Source organism: Perca fluviatilis, chromosome 3, assembly GCF_010015445.1.
Source record: "Perca fluviatilis chromosome 3, GENO_Pfluv_1.0, whole genome shotgun sequence".
NCBI classification, from domain to species: Eukaryota; Metazoa; Chordata; class Actinopteri; order Perciformes; family Percidae; genus Perca; species Perca fluviatilis.
In genome coordinates, this window is record NC_053114.1 from 28395579 (window position 1) to 28422562 (window position 26984).

Here is a 26984-nt window from a genome sequence, read left to right on the forward strand (position 1 = left end):
TACATGCAATAAAAAAAGCCCCCCTCTCCAAATAGACAATAAAGACTAGCCCCAGGACGCGGCAGCATTCACACTTTAAAATAACCAGCAATGAGCTATTTAAACAGGACCAGGTTACAGCCCCTCATAAAACAAATACACACAGGAATAATTGTATAGACACAGCAACCTGGCAGGGAAAAAACTTCGCACCATGGGGGGTACCGGGACACTACGCCGAAGAGTGGTGGCGGTGTTCAGGGGTGTGTATGGAAAAGGGTGGGAGGGAAAAGGAAAAAGGGGGGGGGAGGAAGAAAAACAGGTCCCACAGAGCTACCGTGCAGGCGCCAGCAAAGACAGCGAGGGTGGAAAGGAGGGGAGGAGGGGGAGAAAGACCCTGGTGAAACTCTCAACAGATGCGTGAAGCCCTTGTCAGCATTCCTGCTAGGTAACGCAAGGTCAGGAGCAAGCAGGAAGACAATATGAGGACTATTTGGGCTCCCTGAGCGCCAGATGTGTTTTAATAAGACGGCTGCCCTCCTAGCTAATAAGGTCAGCCTCTGGCTCCAGCCAGACGAGCAAACAAGTAGACTCTTGGCAGGAATTCAGCTCCAGCTTGGCACAGCCTCCCTCCCTGCTTCCTGCCTCGCTCTCTCACTCACTCGCTCTCACAAGCTCAGAGAGGTCGAGGGAGGCAGACTCTTTCTGTGCGTGTGTGTATGACTCACTCAGTCTCGTACACCCGCCTTTTATTAGACACTTCCCTTTTTCTGCAAGGGGAGAGGGAGAACTACTGGCTAAAAACTGGATCCTTTGAGAACATCTGTGCCTGGATCGTGCACTAACATGCACACACCCACACACATCCAAGTGCACACATACACAAGTGTAAACGCACCCAGTTCATGCCACTGACTTCCTTTTACCACTGAACATGCAATAAGCCATTCTGCTACATGTTAATACACACAAGTAACGAAAAACTAAAACAAATTGGTTACGAAAATAATCATCGGACCAATAAATCTGACTCCTCCATAAGTGGAAAAGAAAAGAAGGGTCATTGGCGCCAGAAAAGATTGGCTTGATCTGCACTGAAAGGGAGACAGAGGAGGTGAAGAATGAGGAAGAGAAGGAAGATTTAGAGTTGAGAATGAAGGAGGGAGGGAGAAACTAAGAAAGACAAAGATAGAGAGACCCAGACTGAGAGCAGGAGGTTCTGTTTACCCAGCTAGTTGCTTAAAAGAAAGTCATTGTCAAGCTAGTCCAAACACTGTCTGGCATTTAAACTTGTTGAGAGCAAGAGACCAAAAGTAACAAAATAATAGTTAACATGACTTTTTTAATACTATCAGTGAATCTATCAGTATTTGAAAGATGTGGATGCATGTTATTAAGCACAACCCAGGTGCCACTGGAAGCAGTGGAGGAAATGTGATTAAGGGAATGGCACAAGCAAAGTGCTGGGTAATTTAACTTTAAATAAACACACACACACACACAAACAACTCACATCCAAGATCAGTTGTTCACTTAACTCTATTCTGAATGTAGGAAAATATTTGCCATTGTGTGCACACTAACTGCACTGTGCCACACACCCACACACAAACTATCTTCCTGGCTCCCTCTCTGCGATCCTCTGAGGTAGAGTTGACGTCATCCTTGGCCTCATTAGCCCATCCAAGACAGACCCTCTCCTAATGGTTCCTGCAATCCTCAAATATTTACCTCAAGACTCACACACACACACACACACACAGAGCTACTCCATACACATGACCACCGCTCTTACCTACTGCATACCTCCTATTCACACAACTAAGAAAACAACTGTATCATCTTTGCTTTCTATAAACCTCTATGAAACAGAAAGCTCCTCATAATGCAGAAAATAAATACAGTATTTGATAGATTCATGATTTTGCAAAAAATATTTTTGCCAATATGGGGGATATTTTCCTCCTAAAGTAAAACAGAATCTGTATGGCAATACCATGTTGTAAAATCATTGTGATAGTACGATATCATGATTTAGCCTCTGATTCCCAGCAATACACCATGTGCTCATGAAAGTGTGTTTGTCCATTTGTTGGACATAAGGTTGGACAGAAGACCATCATCCATCACCGGGATAGAAAAAACCTTCTGCTCCAGAGGTAGACCTTCCTGTTTGAATGCTAGCAGACAGGGAACATTTGGCTAGGTGTAATTTGAGATGACCTCATCACAGCAAGCTCGAGGTTACAAGGTCAGCAGGCCTTATCGTTCAGCAGCAGGCCCTGTGTCTGCCCCCGACCCCCACTACTCACTGACTCTGCCAAACACACACGCATACATGCACACACATACTCAAACACAAACGTGTCTGTGTTCCCACGCTTGCAGCAGGTCTATGGGTTGATGCATAGCAGCTTGTAAAGCAGGGCTGTCAGTCAGCTTTAACAGCCTATCACAGAGATCCAACAGGACCACAGTCATGCATGTAGGCTCTGGCCACTGGCCGACTCAGCAACACTCCATAAAAGCAGCTCAGACTCCACACACACACACACACACACACACTGTGACTCAGCCAAGTACTGCAAAACAACAGAGATAACAGGCTTTGATCTACACAGACACTCACTCAAGATGCTCCGGTGCTCAAAGCACTCTCACATGTGTGCACGCGAACATAAAAGCTAACACTGTCTTTTTTAACACAATCACAGGCTTATACACACAACCCTGAACAACTCTGACACCTGTGGAGCTGTGCAGCGTGGGAGCCCGTCCAGAGCCTGCAATCAGTCCAGCACTGAGGACACATGTTCCTTATTGAGTGGAAGTCAAACAGCATCTGATCAATCCTCGGCCAACGTCAGTCTGTCTGAGGCTCTGGTTTGTAGAAAATGCTGTGCTTACCGCTTTCCTCAGGCAAACCAACAGGTGGACAACAATCGGCATGCAAACCCCATCTGTCGTGGACCAAACACACAGTGTTATCATACTGTATTACACAGGGTAGTGAGGACATGGATAATAAGATCATATAAATGTCATTCCCTAAAGGATCCACAATCCACACAGATCCACAAGATTTTGCCCATCGTCACTGTATTCATAGATCTGCAGAGGACTGGATTTGAGTCACACTGGATGAGAGATCAAAGATGACACAAGGTTATTTTAGTTACAAAAACATGTATGGTAAAAGACTGCTAGGAGGACTACTAATGAATCTCACAGATCCAGTCATGAAATTTAACAACAGCACAAAGTAATGGGCTTATAAAAAGGATACAATATCAGACTGGTATTACAATTACAGTAAAAAAAGCTGTATGTACTGGTTTCAACAACTGTTAAAGACACCTTGGTGTAAATTCAAACAGCTGGACAATGAAGTATTTATTTTTTCAATCTGTTCTATGAGAATTCAAAGAGCCTTTTTCAAAAAGCCTTTAATTTCCACTGAAAAAAAACAAACAAAAAAACTTGGATATAACTTCATAAAGAAATGCTGCCAACTATTAAGGTAATGAGTGGACATAAACACACATAGGTAAGGTAATAAGTCTGGCACAAGTGCATTTGTGTCAACTGAGTGTAACCTTGACAGATAAATATTCATTTGTGGGCTGCTAAGCTACCTGACCTATGACCCACTCACTTCCGATCTCCTCAGAGGGTATCAAGGAGCAGAGCTGCAGGCGGATATGAAGCCTAATAAAGAATTCTCTCTTCTTTACCCATCTCCTCTTTTCGTCCTTTCTGTTTGATGTGTAGCTTGTCTGCATTTGAAGTGGTTTTCAAAAAGACATGAAGTAGCAGAGAGTGGAGGTCACACAGAAAGGTCTATCTACATTGCAGGAATAATAAGTGTTAATTGTGATAGCACGTTCAATTAGATACTATAGTAACCAGCACAAATATGGCATACTGTAGTTATTTTGTCTCGAAAAAAGCTAAAGCTATTGTTTTACTTGTCAATTTAATAGACAGAGGCTTAGGGCCCTATTTTAACGATCTGAAACGCAAGTATGAAACGAAAAACGCAAGTAGCTTTGTGGGCGGATCTCGGGCGCTGTTGCTATTATACCGGCGGGATAAATGACTCTTGTGCCCGACGCAAATCTAAATGGGTTGGTCTGAAGTAGCTAGGTGTGGTTTGGGCGTAACGTGAAAATAACCAATCAGAGCGTCATCTCACATTCCCTTTAAGAGCAGCGGCTTGTTCCATGGCCGATTGCATTATTATGGGGGGGGTTGCCTGGCGCCGCAGAGCGGGAGCTGTCCGGGATGCGGCAAAGTAATAAATGCCCGTCTTGTCCGGGTGGCGATGTTGCTGCGGCCCCTCGGGCGCATCTCCTCAAGTCTGGAGAGGATTGCTGCAGCCATGGAGCGTACCTCCAAACGCACCACCTGCACCTGTTGTACCCCTTCCTCTTTCCCCAACTCCATCTCCGTCCACCCGCTCCATCAGGAGCACATCGCGCATTACTCCCGGACCAGATTCCGCCAAAGTTCAACATCACGTCTCCTTAAGTCCTCTAATATTTCCTCATTTATGTCATCAACACATCCATGATTCATGGAAATGTTGTGTAAATCACAACAAACCACAAAGAATGCTGCGACTTTTTGAGGACTGTACTGTAAAATGCCTCCTGACCTATCCAAACACCTGAAGCGCATTTTCAGTAATATTTTCCTTTGTAATTATGTATGGTTTGCAAAAATGGGAACTGCTGCATCCATTTAGATGAGAGAATTGTATGTGCGTTGTGCACACGCTACATAATGGCCAAGCATGCGCCCCTAAAATAGCATCTGAATAACGCGCTACTGACTTTAGACTAGCGCCACTGACTTTAGACCAGGTTTTTCCTGGTCAGTGGTGGAATTGTTTTCTGAAACTGCAGAATAACACCACGTAACGTTTGTGCCTGAACACGCCTCCTCTTTTCGCTGAACCGCCCCCGGGAGTGCAAATACATTCCCTAATTTACCGACGTGCGTCTGTGGAGGGAAAAGTCCGCTGTGCGTCGGGTCCAAAATAGGAACGATACATGCGTCGGTGTACAAAGGCAATTGCGCTGAGTGCAAGATAGGGCCCACAGTGTAGTAGGTTTTAGATGGGTTTGTTGCTTAAAATAAACATTGGTTGGTGATGTCACAGGTCAGCTACCAATGTTCTCCAGGAGACAACTATTAAAGGCTACACTCACAAGACTACAAGGACCAACGTATTATCATGATCAATTAAATTGCCCTCTTTCATAGCTGAAGGCTTCATACTTATACTACTACACATCTGTCCACCAAGTTAAAAGGTAAAAGTATGATACCCTAAATTCTGAAAGCTGTTATATGTTATGTAAGCAGCTGATACATCCAGGAAGCCAAACATACCACTCTTGTCCTCAACACACTCTTACCGGCTTACACAACACAGATAACATTCAGCTGTGTGTCTCTGACCTGAAGGCACAACTTGGCAGGAGGAATGACTTATATATAGAGGAAATAAGGATCTGAGCCAAAGCACAATGGCCCTGACAGCCTCCACAATTAGTCATACATACATACAAACACACATTACTCATACAGTACATACACACTCACACAAGGATGTCCTCTCGCTCCGTGATTTATGTGGGTTTAGTGGCTGCACGGCTTCAGTCTAGGTTAGTGACCTTATTCATGCTCTCTCATATGAAAATATCAGTATTACTGATAGCCCAGTAGAATCACTGTCTTCGAAGTAGAAAAGCCACTGGATGAGATGAGGAGATGACACTGGACAGAGGTTAGGAGACGGTGAGAATGAAACAGAGAAACTACAGCAGCAAGTGATCAAATAAACATGAAAGTGAGAAAAACATCCACATAAAAACATAAACACATAAAAAAAACATTTTACATCCACCAGGTGGATGTAAAAATGGATGAACTGGAGGGAAGAAATGATCTCAATACTGTAAACGGGTCCACAGTAAGGATGTTTTTAATCAATTAGAGGAGAAAAGAAAACAATAAGGAACATGTGTGTGTGGATGTGTATGCTTTTGTTCATGTTCATGTTCATAATGTTGAGAAAGAAGACAAATTAATCATGCTGTGTGACACATGCACGCAGTCATAAAAAGATAAACACACAGAACCGTTCACTATACACACACAAATCTATATACACACACGCAAACCCTTTCATCCCTGGCCAATGTTTGTCACAGCCAGCGGTAACCTAAGTATCCTAAATTAATAAAATATAGAGATCTGGTAACTGACTCAGATATTCCAATGTTTATGTGGCCTCAAAGCTAATCTTTAATGATTACCTTTCATAGATTGTACCCTGAGACTCATCAGAGTCACTGTACATACAGTATGTTTGTATGTGCACACATAAACATGAAGCCCCTGCATTAAAATGCTTAGATTATAGTGATTTTATTAATGGAAATACAAATATCCAAATGTAATGAAATTATACAACAATATATACAGTAAGACACTCCACTGATCGAAGGCAGACAAGTGGCAGGACTAATTTTAGATATTTCAATAAAAGAAAACATGATTTATCATTTCTCAAGATATTTGATGAAAACATTACAGAGACAATTATAAACTATAAAGAGAGGGAATTGACTTGCATTAGATTTTGTGGTTGGTAAAGTATTACATCTAAAAGTAAACAAAATAAACAGAGTACAGAGTCTGAAAAATCCAAGTTCAAGCAGCTACTCAAACTTTGGCACCAGACAATATATTGATAAAGAACCTTTTCCAAATTTGCACACTGAGTCAGTCTCAAAAAGTGCCCATTGACTTCACTGTGTCTTGCTTTGATGTGTGCTTGCTTCCTCTGATTTACACATAGTGAGTGACCTTACATTTTTGTTGCTGAACTCTGTTTCTAGAAGAGGAATATATGTGGGAGAGGAAAAGACCAGGAATGGAGCAGCGAGAGATAAGGTAGAAAGAGCGGGGCTGATGTGTGAAGAGGGAGGTCAAGAGTTATCACCTGGGTGACCTCAGGTGATGTGACAGGACTTGTCATCACCTTGGCAAACAGAGAGCAAGACCTTGAATCAGAGCGGGGGGAGGAAAAGGTGGTGCACGGACATCAAAACCAGAAACCATGTGCTTTGTGTGCACAGTGCAAAGTTGTGCATGGTTGTACATGTGCTCTTCGGCTTGTGTTTTTGCAAGATAGATAGTTCTCTTTTCCATGTGTGAGAGGAAAAGTGTTGGTCATATGGTTTTGTTCAGAAGACCCCCACCAGAATGGACACCTCCTTAGTCTTTAATGCCCCCTCCTGAGGTGTGAGATCATGTCTCCACCAGGGACGAGAAGCATGCACAAACTAATGTGTGTGTGTGTGTGTGTGTGTGTGTGTGTGTGTGTGTATAAGCATGAGTGAGTGTGCGTATGTATGTAAGCATGTGTGTGAAGCAGATGGGAGGAAAGAAAGAAATTAGAGAGGGGTAAAAGGAGAGTAGCGACAGTAAGTCTGCAAGAGCATGTGTGTGTGTCTGTGTGTATGAGCATGTGTGTGTGTGTGTGTGTGTGTGTGTGTGTGTGTGTGTGTGTGTGTGTGTGTGTGTGTGTGTGTGTGTGTGTGTGTGTGTGTGTGTGTGAGTTGGACTGAGGGGCTGTGAGGGGTTAGGGGGAGGCAAAAGGGAGAGGAGAGGGGGAGTAGTGTGGTTAGGCATCCAGAGTCAGTGAACATTTTTCTGGCAGGCCCTCTCTATGCTCCTGGCTGCTTGCCCGGCTCTGAAGCAAACTTAAACAAACTCCTGTTGCAGCCATCTGCTGGGCCCGCGGGATAAATCACAGCACTGCTCCGCTCTGTACTACTCAGCCGCACCACTATCAGGTTACTGTGTTAGTGGCCTCACACACACACACACACACACACACACACACACACACACACACACACACACAAACACACACAGAGCTACGCGTCAGCCTGGAGCCAGGGCCTGCCATGGGGCTCACACCACCAGGAGAGGCCGCAGCAACATGTGGCCCTGCTAATACCACAGGGAAAGATGAAGAGGAGGGGAGAAATGAGAAAGAAAAAGAGGGGAGAAAGGGGGAAAGAAGGAAGGGGGGAGGGGTGACTGAGGTGATGGGGGGACAGGGGAGAGAAGGAGAGAGATGGACAGAAGACAGAGTCGGTAAGAAGAAGAAAGAGAAAAAAAATGGGAGCGAGGAGAAGACCTCTGACACCTAGTTTGAGCCAAGTGCTATTTTTATAGCCCCCCGTAGAAGAGAAGAACATAAAAACATCTAGAACCCCTCTGTCTCTGTGGGGTTAGCAACTTAAGCATTTTATAACAGCGGCTCTCTTTGAGAAGGAAACACTGGATTTTAACATCTTATTCTTCACTCTGTAACTTGAATGGTAAAGGATCTAAACTAAAACTAATGCTGCCAATAAATCTTGATACAACACCTTGTTATCGTCATGTACAGTAAGTAACTGTGCAGCTGCAAGGAGCTCGGAGATCATTTACAACACGTTAATTCTACTCTGGTGGCTTACCACTCTGGCTACTTCGCTGTGGCCTTGAGGCTGGGCTCTGCACATTAACCGTGACAAGCCCATTGGTCCACATTGCACACAACTCCTGACCATGTGGGAAATGCCACTGGCCAAGTTGGCAGGTCAAATGTCACAGACATAATCAGCAGTGGTAAACAGCCATATGACATCTATATTAGTAACATTTCAACAGTGCAAATGGCATACTTGAAAGGGACAGCAGCAAAAAGTATCAAATAAATATTGACAGGCCTTCGGGAAGTATCTGTGGTATCTATCTGTCACACAGATGGAGAAACTGTATCGGTTTGTGTCTGACTCATAGGATGGTCATGTCAGTGTGGGAGACTCTCACCCATGGAAACTATTTACAAAGTCCCTGTAACTCCTGACTATGTCTGTGTGGTTGTGTGTGTTCATGCATTGGTGTTCACGTTTATGTTTGTGTCCACTTGTGGATTGGCTGATGAGAGCATCTGAAGTCTACACCATCTGGTTAACCCTCTGACTAATCTTTTTTTGTTTGCATGATCCTCCAGATTACTAACTGAATCACAACACAAACTAAGTCTTTATCAAATGTTAACCTTGTGTATGCAATTTACACAGAGACAACTGCGGACAGCTTTTCAAACAAGCAACAGCTAAAGATTCCAGTATAAAGTATGTATAGTATGTAGTACTAGTAGTATATAGTATGACAGCAATTAGTGTACTTCATAAGTGCCACCATTATGTGGTCACTCCGATCTGAAGATCTACTTTTAGCACACAGTGTACAGACCTCATAATAATAAATGTGTCAGGGCTACTGTCTGTGAACTGAATTCTTCCAGAGGTATCGCTACAGTAGCCTCATGGGATGGTCAGTCCAAAAGTCCCTCTCTGTCTCCTTCTTCCCAGCTGTCCTGGAGCTGGCAGGATAAACTGAGTATGTGAGAGACCAGGTGGCTGGGGCATGTGTGGGGGTGGGGGTGGTCAGGGCCAGGACTTGGGGGGTGCTGACAGGAGGAGGGAGTAATCCAAGGAGGGAATGTCTTCTTCAGCCAAAATAAGCTCCCAGAAGATCGCCAGTAATGCTAATCATTATCTCTCCTCTGGTTGGCTGACAGAAAGAGGGTGAAGCTGTCTAGCTGCTGGTTGGTCCGAGCCAGTGGTTGTGTGCTGAGTGCAGGGCAAGAGAGTTGTGGAATATATTTAGTCCACTACAGGGGGATTATTTTGGCTCCATCTCCAGTTGTCCTTACAACAGGATGAGAGTGAGTCTTTTTTACCCCATTAAGCTGGTTTTGCACATGCACTGCAAAGCTAACATTATAGACACTGCCTGTCAGAGATGTATGTGAGAATGCAAATGTGACATCAAACAATGTTTACCCTGCCGGCTCCCTAGTACAAAATCCTTGTAATCTCCAATTGCATTAAATGTGTGAAAATTCACAGCAAGCGAGAGAGCATGTTGATGACGTTTAATGAAGCTCGCGTAAAACAGGAAGAAAAAAGACATCCTAGGGTGAAGAAGGAGGGTGATTTACATGAAGAAAGCAACGAAAACGTCTAACTGGAGAGACAACAAGATTCTGGAACTTCTTTTGGTAAAGGGCCGACGCCGAACTCGTTAGACAAATTTAAGGAATGGCAAGAGACTCTGTTGTTTATGACCAAATCATGAACGGCTCCGTGGCGCAGCGTAATCCGCGTCATGTTGTGTCTGCTGCAAGCTCTAGCCAGCACCACCCCTCGTCTAAATCAAACAGACATCATACTCAAACGGAGTATTTCTTTCCAGTAAGCGGGAACATATCTGTCACAGACAGACAGTGTCATATTGGCAAAAGAGGGAGAACAGGAAGGCAGGAAGAGGATGCAAGAGCGAAGTGAAACAAAGTTGGATATGAGGAGGAAGACCCTAAGAACGAAGAATCACATTCACAAAGACCTTCAGCACCACTTGGGAGGTCTAAAAGAGCAAGACTAATGAGAAGCATTTAATAGCAATGAATAATATCCAGTCAGCTAAGAGCATAAGTTACATGTTAAATGTCTGGCAAGGAAATAGGTCCGCTATTAGCTACTGTGCTACCACACACTCCAGCTGTGTCCAGGTGTAGAACCACACACACAGACACACAGACACACACACAGACACACACACACACACACACACACACACACACACACACACACACGCTGTGGCACAATCCAGCTGCATTTGCCAGCAAGAGAGCAAACACCTGCCAGTGCTCCCAACCACCTGGCAGACACACATGCCCAGACACACACGCTTGCAGCTGTTCTGAACAGTATGTAAATTATGATCAACAACTACATACTCTATGTGTGTATGCAAGTACAAGTCTGCGAATGTATGCATTTATACGTGACTGTGGGTGAGTGTGTGTATGGCCAGAGGGCAGCTGGCAGAGAGAGCTAAGCTATAGTTACATTACACTCTGTCCTCTATAATTACCACAGTCAAACGAGGTTTACTATTGTAAAACCCAGACTCCAGGGCAGTACAGCACGGCGGCCATCACAGCATCACCACTCTTCCGTATTGGCCTCTTGCAACGCTATGCAGTCCCTCCAGGATTTCGCGGCCTTTTTTTTTAGATTGTTGCGGCCCAAAATGCATGATTTCGCAGGAGCTTTTGGAAAAAATTGCGATAAAAGTTGCAATGTCTTTTGTATGTTTGTTGCAATGAAGTTGCTGGAGACAGTTTTTTTTTATAGTTCTTCAAAAATAAAAAGGAAACTTGTTTTGGGGAGAATAAAATTACTCTAGGCTGAGTTTTCTTAGTAACCTTACCAAGAAGGCTCAGGATGCTGCAAATGTTGGTATAATATAAAAACGGATGGTGGATTTAAGACAAAAAATAATAATTTATTGAATTAATCAAATTTGAATGTGTCAGTGGCTTGTTGATCTTTACATTGTTAGTTCATTTCCTATCCTGGCCTGGGACACATATTCATACGGTTTGATAAAGTAACGTTACTTATTGGACTTTAACTTATTATTGCACTTACAATAACAAGTGTAGCTGTCCTCAATTTAGGTAATCCTGTACATCTCATCTCCAGTTTTTCCTGCATCCGTGTGTGTTTGTGTCTGTGTGTGTGTTTGTGTGTGTGTGCAGCCCCGGCCGCTCCAGAGAGCCGACAGGATTGAAACGGCAGCAGAGTGAAAAAACGTTACAGCGTACGTTGCTGTTAAAATGTATACAGGTTGGCAGGACGCTCTGAAATGTCTTTCGCTGTACGTTTTGTTGGTAAATGTGAGATGTTCGAGTCACACACGTCTCGTCTTCATATCATAAACAAGGAAATGATCAACCCGTTCTCACTCCCGCTTGGTCAGTAGCTCTCAGAGTTCACGTGGGACTGCTGGGATTGGTTGAAGTCGCAGGAAACTTCAGGTTATTGCAGGCTTCAAAATTAACATTTTCATCTACCAGCCAAATGGCTAATGAATGTTCAAATATTACCAGCCATTCAATAGATTACCATTGGGTTTTTTGGCTGGTGAGTGAAGCAAATCTACCAGCCACTTGCATATTTCACCAGCATTTGGCTGGTAAACGGTGCTAATTTAGAACCCTGGTTATTGGTCAAATTTGCGGAAAAGTTGCAGTGATTGGTCAAAATTGCGAGTCGCACCAAATTCACGTGATTGGTTGAATTTGCGTGAATTGGCGCGTTCGCGACATCGCGAAATCCTGAGGGACTGGCTATGCCAGGCTTCAGTGTGGCAACACAGAACAATTTACTACAAAGTGGATGTACAGTACAGAAAATGTCTATGACAGACCTCAGGGTGTAAGCATGTGCACTTAAAAGTTATAAAAGTGTACATTGGCATTCTTTGAGACTAAAGAAAAGAAAAAAGCTTTTAAAAAAAGGTTTCATCCAACACAGCTACACAAATACACTTAAAGAAAATAAGGGTAACATTTTCAGCAGAGTAAGATAGACAGAAGGGTCTTTTAATCATGTAGGGAGCTAGGACAGTCCTCTCCTCAACACATGGAAATTTGCTGGATCCTAAAACCAATGCACGAGAACCTTAACATAAATTTCCTCTAATGTCGACATGAAGCAGAGTCACAAAAAGCTCATATTGCATAAAAGGTACTACAAAAACACTGAAACATCTCTTCACATTTTCCGCAATTACTTTTACACAAGAGTATCTACTGCTAATGTCACTACTTCTGAGGTGCATCTTCGCAGCAATTTTTAAATAAATGTTTCATGTAAAACATATTTAATACTTCGACAGATTTTCTGACTATAATAACTGACAAACATGGTGGCGAGCAGAAAACCAAAGTTCAAGCTTCAAAACATCTCTTTAGAAACCTGTTTGTTAAATTGCTACGCCCATGTAGTAGAGTCCACAGGACCCTTCACGGTGCAGGTAGTTATTTACTATATATAGGTCTGGTTCCATACTGTAATTGTCTTAGGATGTCCCAAAATGTAAAGTGCAGGGACAAAGGGGGAATCAGAGAGGAAATGGGTAGAAGAGGAGGAGTGATTTAGTCAACACTATACCAGTGTGGCACACAGCCCAGTTCTTACAAGAGCTAGAAGGAAGACGGGAGAGAAAGAAGGGAGAAAAGCAGACCAATGAAAACTGTATTATAGAAAAGACAATAGACAAAAACATCACACAAACATCACTTGGTTCTCACAAGAGCCCAGCTTAATAGTTCACACGTAGTTTACTTGACTGTGTCCCCAACCTGGACCATTGCATACACACATTTTGGTGCCAAATGAGACCCATAACAACACTATGAAAACAGTTCACAGCAGGGTCCATGGTTTCGGGATAGAGGGACACTGCCCTCTCTGTTCCCCTTTCACCCTGTGCTCTCATTTGGACATTTGTTTTAATGAAGGCGAGATTGCCAGGCGCAATTAGCGATAGATAATCAGAGATATTTGTTTCACTGACTGACTACTCCTGCCATCCACGAACCTGTAATGACATCAACTGATTGGCAGAAGACAACTACTGTGTGTGATCTTCTTCCCTTTTTCTCCCATAAGGCTAGTGGGTGTGCTTTACACTTTGGTTAGCTACAATAATCAAATAAAGAGAATTCCAGCCAGCCAAAATGACTCCCTAGCATAGTTTTACAGATGACATTATAGATTTTTAGACTGCATAGATCACAAGGGCAGACTATATTACCACATTATACTGAAGTGACTTTATGACGTCAGAAATCTAAACAGGTGTGTAAGAATACAGGTCCCTTCCCTCCAATATGACACGTGACCTTTGCTGACCATGTCCCTGAGTGCTGAGTGAATAACAATATCCTCTCTGTGCTTGGGTCTGCAGGGTTAAAAGGTCAGTAGGCCTTCATCTGTCAGCTACAAACTAGCTTGGAAGTCTGCACCCAGACAAGCCCCGAAATATCAACTTCCTTCTCAACCCCCTGAAACAAAAACCAACCTAAAAGCAGCTGTGCCATGCCACGCTCTTATTCTCTCACAGTTTTGAGCACACCTTCATTTACTCTGTGCATTCAATGACATTTCTTTATGTGCCAACCCTTACAGTCTCTGGTACAAACAAAGGATGTGAGGAAACTTCGGACACTGCTTGATTTAATCACTCTCTCCTTCCCTCTTTGGTACTCTCTTACTTCCTCTCAACAATTGTCTGCCAGGGAATTTTAATATTGAATTGCCTGTTATGATCCTATTAGGTAAATGTTGATCGACTTGGACTGCCAACACAGTCAACAAAAGGAAACCTATGCCTTTTGGGTTAGCACAGCACCAAACCAAATATTTTCAGGATGACAAAGTAGCGCATTGAGAGCTCTAATCTTTAAAGTTCATCTCCTCTTACCTGCATGACAGTGTTTTCAGTCCCTGGCAGACCACTGCTCTCTGTCTGTCTGTCTGTCCACATTTCCTGCATTGAAATCAAACTACATAAAAATGCAGATTCCAGCCATGTGAAAAACTTCTTTGAATGTCAAAAACCTGATTAATAGCTAGCTAACAACTGTTGAATGTTTAGCTGCCTGTGTAATAACTTTTATAACAACCATGAAGGAAATAATATGCATTTATTAAAATGTAGTTGCCTAAAACTGAATATTGTAAATCGAAATGTCCACAAACTGAAGGTGTTTCTCTGCTACCGCTATGTTAGGCTAATAGCAAGGAGGGCTAATAGTAGAAAGCAGACTGTTAATATTTACAGTCTTTGGTAGGAAGCCATGTTGAAAGCTAGCTAACTAGCTAAGCTAGCCAAGTAAATGTACTGGCGTTCACACATTCAATGCTAGCAAACTCTACTTTCACAAATTTAAACAAAAAAAGTATATCAATTGGTGAGGAGGCTGGATTACTCACCACCTTAACAGCACGTGAGTCTTTTCTCCCTTTATTTATGTCGCTGGTTGTGGTTTCTTTAGTAGCAGCAAAGAACCAGAGGGTACAAGAAATGGACCAAACCAAGGGGGAAGGGCAGGAGTTTGATAAACTTAAATTTCTTGTAGATGCAGATATAATCAGATTGAGTATTCTCTGCTGTTTCTTTAAACATGAAATCATTTCATATAAAATTGTTTAACCACAAGTACTCTCATAAATTACACTTTTAGCCACGTCCACATGTCATCGATGTATCAACAGAGCTGAATATGGCCCTGCAACTCAGCCTTGCTGCTGTCTGTCCCAGTGGACAAAGGTGGTACTGCAACGGGAAATCATCAAATTTTTACCTATAGACAACTATTATAAAGAGATGTTTGTAAAACTGTTGACAGGACACCTCCTACTGCAAACAAGATAAGTTATTACTGTTTTTATCATACATTTTTAAATTTTGGAAAAGTTTTCCAGAGCCTAGAAAACATATTTTTATATGTGTGACATCATCCCAATGTAAAGTCTATGGGCTGAGCTGGACAGTGCGGCAGAAACATATGCTAACATATACAGATACTGTAACAAAAAAAAACATTTTCCCTACAGACAACCATTATAGCTAAAAGTCTGTAAAGTCATGGTCAAGTATTATTATTTTTTCTTTGTTTTCTTGAGTTCTCAAACCATAACAGTTCAATGTTTGTAAAACTATTTCAGGGCCAAGTCAAGCTGTTTTTATATCCTTGTCATTACTTCAATGTAAAGTCAGTAGGTCTGGCAGGTTCAGGGAAACTGATGGGTAGTAGGCAACACAACACAGAAGCAGGGAGAGAGATCACTTTTTGGCATATGCTCTGTGTGAGCAACCTTCATTGGAATGAATGGACGCCATCTTGAAACTCTATATTGAGTTCTTTTAATACAACCACCACACATATGGATAGTGGGCATGCATGGTTACATGTACTGTATGTACTGTATGCCAGCAGTGAAAGAGGATAACTGTATCAAAGATCATAGCCTTTTCTTTTCCAATATTGAGGGCTGTGACATGGAGCTCCAACAGCACCTTTGCCATTACAAAGAGTATGACGGCCAGGACCTGCACTGTCACAGGACACACACCATCCGGTTGGCCAGGTACATCAGAGAGCTATGGGACAGGTCTGGGGTGTTGAGGCATCCCTCAAACTAGTACTGTGGGAGGCTTGTTTATGGTTAAGTCTTTGCAGGGTTGAGACATAAAAGGGGAGACAAAGAATAAAACACTGGAACACCTCCATCTCATCTGCTCCATAGAGGATCTGATCTCTTCATTCAGATATGGGCAAGAATGCAGCGCTGAGGGATGCTAGCGGGAAGAGCATGATTAAAGCCTTGAGCGCTTTATCAAAACCCACCTCCAGCAGCTTTGAAATTAAGCCCCTCAAATACCAGAGGATTCCCTGTAAAACGCAAGGCTGTCTTTTAGACCTCACCGCTGGAAGAGAGCGGAGAGGCACAGCTGCATGAACTTTACAGGATATGTGCAATACAAATGGTTCTGTCTAAACACACACTCATACACACAGGCACGCATAACAACAGCTCACACTTTATGTTTAGACCACACCACCTCACATGCCTCAAATTAACACAGTTTTAATAGAATCCTGTTCCTGCGTAGAACAGACTCTGCAGCCAGCATGCTGTAATATTTCCTTCTATGATGAATTGATGAGAATGGGACTCCTTTTTCCTTTTTCCTCTGGCTGTAATTTAAATCCCATTAACCCCCTCACCTTCTCTCAGCCTCCCACTCTTCTTCTTCTTCTTCTTCTCCCAATAATTCACTCAGGATAATTTTTCTCTTACTTTTCAACTTCACGGCCAGTTTTGATGTGTAATTTTGCCCTCACTCCTTCTTTCACTGCATTATAAATCTTCCCTGGCGTTACTGTCAAGATGCCAGCACGTTTTTCCTGTGACAGCAAATACCTCCTTTACAGGATATGGGCCGTGCAGTGAGAACAATCTTTTACACCAAACACACACACAAACACACAATTTGCACACACACACACACACACACACACACAAAGGAGCAGCATCAACACAGAAAACATGAGCCACAGTACACGCAATGCTAACACACACATACACAGCGACTGAATGATTGAACTCGGTCACAGAAACCTGTCTCCGCTCTTCTAACAGGTCAACAATAATCATCCACTCGAAAAACAGTCACTCAGCAGACCACCATACAAAAATAAACATTCATGCGTGGATACAGACACACACTTGTATACACACATGTATACATATGAGTGTGTATGAGCAAGAGAGGCTTTGTGTGTTGTTACCCAAGTACAATTATGTAGTTATTTATCTTTGCAAGGCTTGACAAATGATTTATTTATTTGCTGTTTTAGTCCCTTATGTCCTTGTACAAGCAGAATACACACTGTTGACTATAGGGGGAGTGTGGATTTAGCTATACACTTCAGTTATACACATCTATATCAAAGGCACGCAATCAATCCCAATCCTTACAACAACAAAGTTATGCAGTGCTGGTATCTAATCAGTTTACTTATGGCCTAAGCATTGGAGCATGCTATCATTTCTTCTTCACAATGTTTTTGTTCTTGCTTTGCCCATTTTCTGTCTACATTTGTCACTTTTTTAACTTGAAAATAAGTTTTTAAAAAGTGATTCCACACAACAATCCCTTACTCTACCTGCACACATTTGCATTTTACCTTATGATGCAGAGTATTCAGACAGTAATGTGACCCTTCTATGTTATAAACATCAGTCTATAATAATTCAATATGAACACACTTGTTATATTGCCTCTCATTATTAGTTATTAGTCTCCCCCTTTAGAGGATAGGTTCACATTTATTTAACTCAAGACATACATGCCCATATGTATTTCTCCTGTATATACAGCCTTCTTTAGTGTAAAATGGCATTCAAAAGTTTAGCTTAATATGAAGCTTCAGCAGTCTGAGTTTTTTACAAAACTCCCTGTTTTTCCCCACACAGTGTTTCAGTGCTGAGCTACAGCTGATGGATAGTAAAACAAAGAGAGAAATGGTGCGAGTGAGACGCAAGTTGAGTGAGAGTCAAACTACTTCTACATCATTGCGTCTGTTGGATTGTATGTGCATAATGTGTCAGAAATTAGGCACAAACGTGGCCGGGTTGCCTCAGTGGGTAGAGCAGGCGCACATATACTGAGAGGTTTATGCCTTGACGCAGAGGTCCAGGGTTGGAATCTGACCTGTGACGATTTCCTGCATGTCTTCCCCCTCTCTCTCCCCTTTCTCACCTAGCTGTCCTATCAATTAAAGGCGGAAAAGCCCAACAAAAAAAAGAATTAGGCACAAAGGATTTAGTAAATAAATATGGCCTAAACTGTGTTGCTCAAAGGCACTTCATAATAGCAAGTGCATCATGGCCTGCCTTCTAAGTTTGCTCCTGATCCTGCTGCCATCTCATTAGGATAAAATAAGATAGACTTTATTAATCCCACACTGGGGAAATTCCTGTGCTACAGCAGCTCAAAAGATTATTTTCGATTTTTCATTAGATCAGAATAACACAAATACACATTAGACATAGGAGAAAAAAATATGCAGAAAGTATTATTAGAAATAGAAAAAATAGAATTAGTTATAATAATAATAGTAATAATACAAACATATCTACACAATAAACACCCTTATATAAACAGACAGTATAAGCATAAGCATAAATATGATTAAAACCATCTTCAAAATAACACAACTACACGCATGCAACAGTTTTAACGGCCACAAAACACTTGGATTCTTTCTCATTCTTTTTCTATTTTTATTTTATCTTTTGATGTTTGGTTGTTAATTGATTGTTAGTCCTGATTTGTGATGAGGTCTGTCATGTATTTGTTCAGTTGTTTGTGTTTGTGTTTGTGAAATGTATGACTTTTTTGTGTAATAACAAATAAAAAAGGTGGACATCTGTTTTACCGAGAGTGCGAGCGAAGGACCTGCTGACCAGCAGCCCCTCCCCAGACGCCTGCTGGTGGTCTATACTTACACACCTGTCAAAGGTCATGTCCAACATACCAATTAAACACACGGCAGCAGAACAGAGAACATGATAACCACCCATCACTTGTGTTTCTGATGTGTGTGTGTGTGTGTGTGTTACAGTTAACAGCTACTAGAATGTCCTGTGGCAGATTTCATTTCATGTGCTAATTCTTACCAAGCAGGGAAAACAAACAGCACAGCACCATCCACCCTTTCACACTTCACAGGATAAGCATTCATACGTGCACAATAACGTTTACACCATAGCGAGCAGTATAATGACAAAAAAATGAGATCTCATTCTAGCCTTTGACTTCATTTGTTTCTGTCTTGGTCTTGGTTATGTCTCTGAAATGTTGAACATTAAGCATGAAGTCATTGCTGGAACTGTCCCTGATCTGCAGTGTTGTGCTTTGGGGCATTGAGGAAAACTGCTGTGCAATACAAAAACTAGAATAGAATAAAATGGAATACTGTAGGTGAGTGTGTGTTTATATTATTTATTATTAGTGTCCAACAATCCCCTCCACCAGGCACACATGGTGCTAAGGGGAACCATATGGGCACTCTCTCCTGACAGCCCAAACCCCAGCGATGACAGACCCTCTCAAGCATATAGCATGACATTAGAGGACAAAGCACCTGTTCCCCCGCAGCTCTTTCGCACCTCCCCTTCTCCACAGAAACACACACTGGCACTTTTTCAGCCATGAGGTCACTGGCTTACTCAGGCCAAAACTGGCTGTACCACCTGCAACCCTACCAGCCCAAAATGATCACACGAAACCCAGCCTGCACCCGACACCCCTCTCATCCCACACTCCTTACGATGGCCCAACCTTGGCGGCCAGAAAAGCTGGTCCCATATTTATACTCTATATCACGAGTGTCCCCTCACATATGACTAGTATGAGCTCATCGGGGTCTAGCTCTCATGCAAGTGCTCAGACAAATAATAAAGACTTAAGTTTGGAGTGCATAAGAGTAACCAGTCAAACACTTCTTTAAAGGACAGAAAGAAAATTAGGTGGATAACTCCGGACAGCTGGTGTGAGTGTGCAACAAACCGAGGTTGCCGAGTGTGAATGCCATCCACAGATGTTCTTCACGTGTCCTGCATTGCTGGACAGTCAGTGTCTGTTTGCATGAGAGAGCTGTTCATAGAGCCAACTGGCTGTCTAAATGCTCCTCAGCTCTTCATCAACAATATCACCATCCTCATTTGCCCAGCACTGTTCCCCCATATAACCCCACAGCCTCCCAACTTCTATTCTCCGCTATTGGAACAGCAGGATTCTGCTATTAACTTCTTAACAGCAACGGTTTTATATATGTTGTTGAAAGAGGAATGGAAAGAATCCAAACTTTGGAGACAGAAAAAGACAAGAAAGCAAACAATTACAGAATTATCTCTCTTCAGAGGAAGTGTGTAGATGTACTGTTCCCTGAGCCGGCCCATCTGGACCACCTATGCAAGCATCTTCCCTCCATTAGAATCCCTTATTACAATGTTAACATGGGGAGGGGGGGGGGGGTCACATTATCCCCTTGCTACTCATTTTAGGGAGATTATTGTCTCAAGGCAACAACAGGGATCAGTTATAAATGACTAATTATATTGATCTCTTTAATCATGCATGTTATTGCAAATGCATCAATATGTTTCAAATATACTGTTTAACTAAATATCAATAATCGATGTTTCACTAATTATATCAATACAGATTTGTGATTTTGACTGATGTAAATAAGACTGATTTTCATTTACATGACAATATATACTGTACATGGGGTGTATTTAATTAATTACACACGTCATGGTAATGCAGTATCAGGACTGTCTGGGCATATATTTTCATATGAACAGGTAGAGCAATTCAATCTAAGTCATGTTTCTTAATTGTGGTTGAGTCTCTATCTTTGTGCCCTAGGTAATCATTGGTATTTCACCCCAAATCTTGCATGGGAACAAATGGAATTGAAAAATGGAAAAAATGAAAACAATCAATTCTAATTCCTGTCACAAGCTTTTTGGAGGGACTGGCAACAGAATGATATAGCTGATGTATTTGGAAGAAATGAGGTAGATACATCAAGTAAAAGAGGTCTAATTGGCAGGGTAGGCATTTCATTTTGCATTTGTGTTATGATTATTGTAATCAAAAGAATTATGATAACTTAAGAATTTCTTTAAACTAACTTCCTTGAAAATACTCGAAGATCTTGAAGATCCTCGACACGCTCAAACCAAAACAAACAGCTCAGCACTGGGTGAGACTATTGAGTCATGCTTGGTCAAATAAACACACTCACACATGGACACTGCAAACACAAGGCTGGCCTTGGCCATTAGATCCCCAGAGTTTTCTTCTGGTGTTTATAGAAGTAAGTTTTGATGACAATGTGTCATTGTTCATCCAAACCATGACGGCCACCCCAAGTAATCTTTTCAGTCTCCACACACACCACACGCACGCACGCCACGCACGCACGCACACAACTCCCTATAAATGCATTCAACCGAAACAGTAAAATTGTCTTTCTTTATCACACCAATCCCACTCTGCAAAATGTCAAAATCATCCCTTGCCATGTGACTCAGAGGTCGCATCAGGGCAAACACAGTCTGCACTGCACCGTGGGAATGTAGGGGGGGGGGGATTAAAAGATTATGGGAGACTGTTATTTTAACCAAGCTTATGAATGCGTTTAGATAAATTTAAAGACACTGGGAAAAAAGAAGATCTTTGACTGTGTGTCTTATCAGGCAGTTTGCTTACCTTATGTCTAGACTGTGGCGATGCTGATTCAGGTTCTCCTCTCTCCCCGTCTGAGGCTCCATGTCCAAGCCTATCCCTGTCCTGCTGCATGCTCTGTCCCACCTGCACCATGGCCTTACATTCCACACATGAGCCAATCACCAACCTCCTCCCATCATCCACCAGGAGAGTGCGTGTGCTGCGAGGTGCATACAGGAAGACAGGTAGCCTCGCCACAATAACAGCGCACAGCCTACCTTGCCTGCGCTGCTCCTTCCTGCAGAAGAAACACACAAAAGCCTCACAGCTGTACTGGCGGGCCCAAGGGGAGCTGGGTGGCTGGGGGTTGGCACTGGATAAACTAGAGGTAGACGGGGTGGAGGGACCCAGGCCCTTGCTCTCATGTTGGGCCCACTGGGCGTGTAGGTCATGGTAGCAGAGATTACAAGCTGACACCAGGCCTGTGGCGTCGACTGGCTTGGCATGGAGAGCAGGAGGGTGGACTGTGAGAAAGGGGAAAAAAGGCTCCCTCTCCCCACAACGCCCAGGCGGGTTGACATGCAGCTGGTACTCTCCACCTGCACACAGCTCAGCTCCACACAGGTAACACACCGACATGGAGCTGCCGGGGCGAGAGGCCACACCAGTCTGGGAATGGGCTTGTCCAGACCCTTCAATGGCCATGGCAGCGTGGTACCTGACCAGGAAGGAGCTGACAGAGGTGATGAGGTCTTCACTAAGGCTGAGTCGATATGCACCCCAGATCTCCTCCAGGATAAAATGGCACTGTGGGCAGCAGTGTACACGGCCATTTCTCACCCCCTGGGCATTTGGTGGGCAAGGCAACATGTGGATGAAAGGAAAATACATCGCGCCACGGGACTTGCCAACACCAGCCTGTGCATATGCTACTCTCATATCTCCTTCATAATCCTGACCACAGAGGAAACAGGCCTCGTGGGAAGCCCTGGGTTCAGTTATGCACTCCATGGACTCTGGGGGAGTTAGCTGGGAAGGATGGAGAGAACTGGTGGCCTTGTTGAGGGGGACTACATACAGGCGCTGGAGGACAGGCACATCTGCCAGCTGAAAGCTCTGCCACTGCTGCATGAGAGAGGTGTGGCAGCTGCCACACACAAGGGTTGTACCCGCTGGACTGATAGGTATTGCATCCCGGGGAGGGGAGTGAAGCCACAGGAAGGGAAAGAAGGGCTCGCCCTGTGCCCTCTCCTGTTTCTGAACACTGACTTTATAACGTCCGTCATGTCTGAGCCCAGTGCCACAGATATAGCAAACACACTCCTCCGAACAGGTGTCCACAGTGTGGTGCGACTTTCTTCCTGAAAAGTCTCTGACAGCTCTAAACTGGGTGTTTTGGCCTGTTTTACTCTCATGCATGTCTATGTCATCATCACTTGTAATGTTAATATCATATTCCTCAGAGTTGTCAGAGTTATTCTCCCTGGAAACAGCCATGTTACTTTTAGTGGTGACAGCAGCGGTGCCAACAGATGACAGAGCAGTGTTGGGGTGATCCTCGCCCCTTGCTCGGTACATCAGCGATGGATGTCTGGACGAGGCACAGCTGCTGTCGGCAACACGCTGAATCTGACGCAGCTCCGCATGTCTGACATTCCCCTCCTCCAGCCATCGCCTGTTGCGCATAATGACCCCGTTGTCTTGCACAGGTGTGTCAGAGAAAGGACTGTCATAGCATCGCTGAGGGAATCTCTCCTGGGACTTTGCCAGAGATGCTGATGATTGACAGACATTATTCATAATTTTAGCACCGCGCCTCCCTGGCAGAACGCTCTCCGCTTTTGGCGATCCCTGCGCCCCATAAATACCCACCGGGTAGCGCATTGCCCGCTGTGAATCAGGGCTGTTTTTAACACTGATGACATTGTTCTTCCTGCTACTGTCTCTTGGCGATTTGCCAGATGCTCTCAGGCACTTGTCTTTGCTCATGCCGGCTCTGTCGACGAAATCCATCTCCTGGTCTGATATGTTGTCGTTTTCAGAGAAAGACGAGAAATCAGACTCTGCGCCCCCGTCGTAGTTCTGGCTGCTGACACTGATTCTCCTCTCCAGATCATAAGAGATGTTCCACTCCTGTGGGACCCGCCGAGAGTCGCACTGATAGGGTCGTTTCAACCAGTACATGCGCTTCTCAATGGGCGTCCTGCTCCGCTCGAAGGAGTTCCACTGCTCAGTCAGAAAGCAGTGGCACACGGCGCACACCAGCGTATGTCCATCCGGGCTCACCTCACACGCACCCGGGGCTGGCTCCTGATTTTGTAGAAACGGGAAAAACGGAACCCTCTCTTTTTGGTATGTCACTTGTAACCTCAGTTCCTTTCCTGGTGTAACTCCGCTTCCACATATGAAACAGTAAACCAGCACCCCTAATCCATTCCGATCAGCCCTGGAAGTGTTGCCGGGCAATGGGCTGTCCTCACCGGGCATAGCTGCAGCCATGAGTCGGTGTTTCCGAGATAAAGGTGTCAGTTCCTTGTCACAGGAGGAGTTCATTGTTTTTAAACACCCAAGGCTATGCTACATGGTATAACGTCAACAGTTACGCTAAGTTATGCTCATGTTCAACACTTATCTGCAGGTCAGGAAACTATATACAATCACTGTTAGTCTCAGTTACTCACTGGATGGTAAGATGCACGATAGTCCATTGAAAACGACAGCGTGCAGCAAACCGTTATCTTTCAAGGACAGGGAGAAATTCACTCCAAAACATCCACGGAACGGCACAGAAGTCCTAGCTAAGTGAAGTCTGTAGTCCGCATGTTTGCACTGGAAGTCCGCTAATATGACAGAAGAACCAGGGATCACGGGTCGCCTCTCCAGCGAACTTTCCTGCCCGCGTTGCAAACTTTGGCTGATAACTCCTCTACACTGTACACAGCGCCATCCCCGATTCATGGGACCCGCTCCGACACCCCAAAGACAACCTCCACCCCCTGCCAGCCCCCAGTAATAATTTTGCAGAGATTATGAGCACACACTCCTGCAGTAGCTGCCCATGCGTCAAAGTACTAACCATGCACAGCATATCCACAGTTTAACATGCACAGGGGCGTGTATTTAATAAACAGACCCACAGCATGTAGGTAATCATCTGAAAGCAAAACGTCGGAACTGCTTTGTATCAGACGCTGTTAGGTCGATTGCCTGTGAGCGAGAAGGTATTAACTGTGCAAATGAATTATCAGTTTTCTAAAAAAAAAAAAAAAAAAACTGACAGGGGAACACATACTGTGATTTTTTTTCTTCCAGTAGATTTCTAGCATTTTGGAGGTTTAATCTGTTCTAAGTAGCTAGCCTATACAATAGTTATGAATTATGTTTAGGCTACTCAGTACCAAAACACACTGACCATAAAGTTTTCTTTCGTATGCATATTATGGTAAGATTGTTTGTTTGGACAACTAAGACAGTCATAACTGTAAGCAACACTGCATAAGATGTCCGGGCACGATGATATTGATAATGTGTTAATATTCATGCCTCAGGCAATGCATCTCCAAAGAGTAGCCTATAGAGATTCATTTTGAATTTATAGTTAATTAATTTGAACAAATATGAAAATTAAGTAAAATACAAAACTTTTCCTGCCAAAAACTGTGCTGTGAGGACAAAAGATAGCCTACTTCAAACAAATCTATGAAAGGTCAACTAAAAAGTATCAATCAGGGAAAGTAAACAAGAACATTTACAATGCACTGGATATCAAACTAAGTGCTGTAAGTTCAATCAATATGATTGTTGTCTGTCCTGTCCCTTGTCTGTCTTAAATGCTCTACTTTAAGTAGTAATTGCACTTTATGTAAAGTATATAATGTGTGTGCACTAAATGTAGCCTGTCTCGAATGTCGCTTGTATATAATGTTGTTTTTATATGTCGTTTTTCACTTTATGTAAAGTATATAATGTGCGTGCACTAAATGTAGCCTGTCTCGAATGTCGCTTGTATATAATGTTGTTTTTATATGTTGTTTTTCATATATTTTAAATGTGTAACACTACTTGATCCATGGTGAAACGTTATTTCGTTTCACTATATACAGTGTATTAGACAATAAAACCCACTTGACTTGACTTGACATAGATGTGGCAACAGTTGTCCAGGTGCTTCGCAAGTTGCAGCCTCAAAAAAAAGCCACTTTTGAAGAAAACTTACATGATATCTGGGCTAGTGTTTGTCAGAAGGCATGTGAGAGTCTAAAACAACTCTAATCTGACCATAAGCTTCTCTCTTATAACACCAAAATAGGCATTTTTGCAACCAAATGATACATGTTGAAAACAAACACTGCATGTCAGCAGAAACAATAAATGCAACAACTTGTATCTATCTATCTATCTATCTATCTATCTATCTATCTATTTATCTATCTATCTATCTATCTATCTATCTATCTATCAGTCTGGTATTGTGTGCTACAATGTGCAGGAATGGGTCCTTAAGGAAGGTTAGAAAGAGAGGGATGTAAAGAAAAACAAAGTGATGCTCAAGACCCGACAACACACTGGATATCCTCCTCAGTCCATGCACATGTTCACACTTACACAATATTTACAACCCCTACTGTCCTCTCCTTCCTATCTTAGACAAAGACAAGACAGCAAGTTGAGTAATCAATCCTTAAACACGTCACGTCATCTAACAATAACATAAACAGTTATGTCTGTCCGTTTCCACTATGTGTTTCCCCTGGCCGTGTCTACTGTCTAGTGACTTACTGATGTCAGAGAGTTATGGACTAGACTACCTTCTACCTTACTACCTCTGCACTTCTCCATTTTCTCCTCCCCTTCATCCATGACCCTCTTCATCATCACCATGTCCCCTGAAGACAAATTTACACTTCCTGCTCAGCCTTCCAACCTGGAACTCTAGGAAAGTTTAAATTATACTAGCCCTACAGTAACTCCTTGCCCACCCAAGATCTGTTTTTTTTCTCTTCTGCATGGTAACCAAGAAAGATCACAGAAAAAAAGGCATTCCTGAGTGATGCTGACCTGTTTCTACTGACAATTCCCACAGAAACAAGAAGAAAGTGGGAGGGGGTGAGAGAGAACATATGCACAGTAGAGAGACAGTATAGCCTAACATTAGAGTGTATCAGTGGAGGTTTTATAAATGAGTTATTATATTAATGAATTAATTGTCAGAGCAGATTTACAACACTGCCTTGTAGTGTCAAATCTTGGTACTG

The 26984-nt window shown here is 43.1% G+C and overlaps 1 protein-coding gene across 2 annotated transcripts in view; it reads right to left on the minus strand.

Annotated features, from left to right (window-relative positions):
• Positions 1-24678, minus strand: part of gse1 (Gse1 coiled-coil protein) — a 180727-nt gene extending 156049 nt beyond the window's left edge. Inside the window, exon 1 of one of the 2 annotated variants that reach the window (XM_039794039.1) lies at positions 21772-24678. In XM_039794039.1, coding sequence (XP_039649973.1) covers positions 21772-24282 — 2511 coding nt within the window. In that variant the 5' untranslated portion in view covers positions 24283-24678. The remainder of the gene's footprint in view (positions 1-21771) is intronic. The other variant, XM_039794038.1, reaches the window with a different exon arrangement.
• Positions 24679-26984: the final 2306 nt, after the last annotated feature.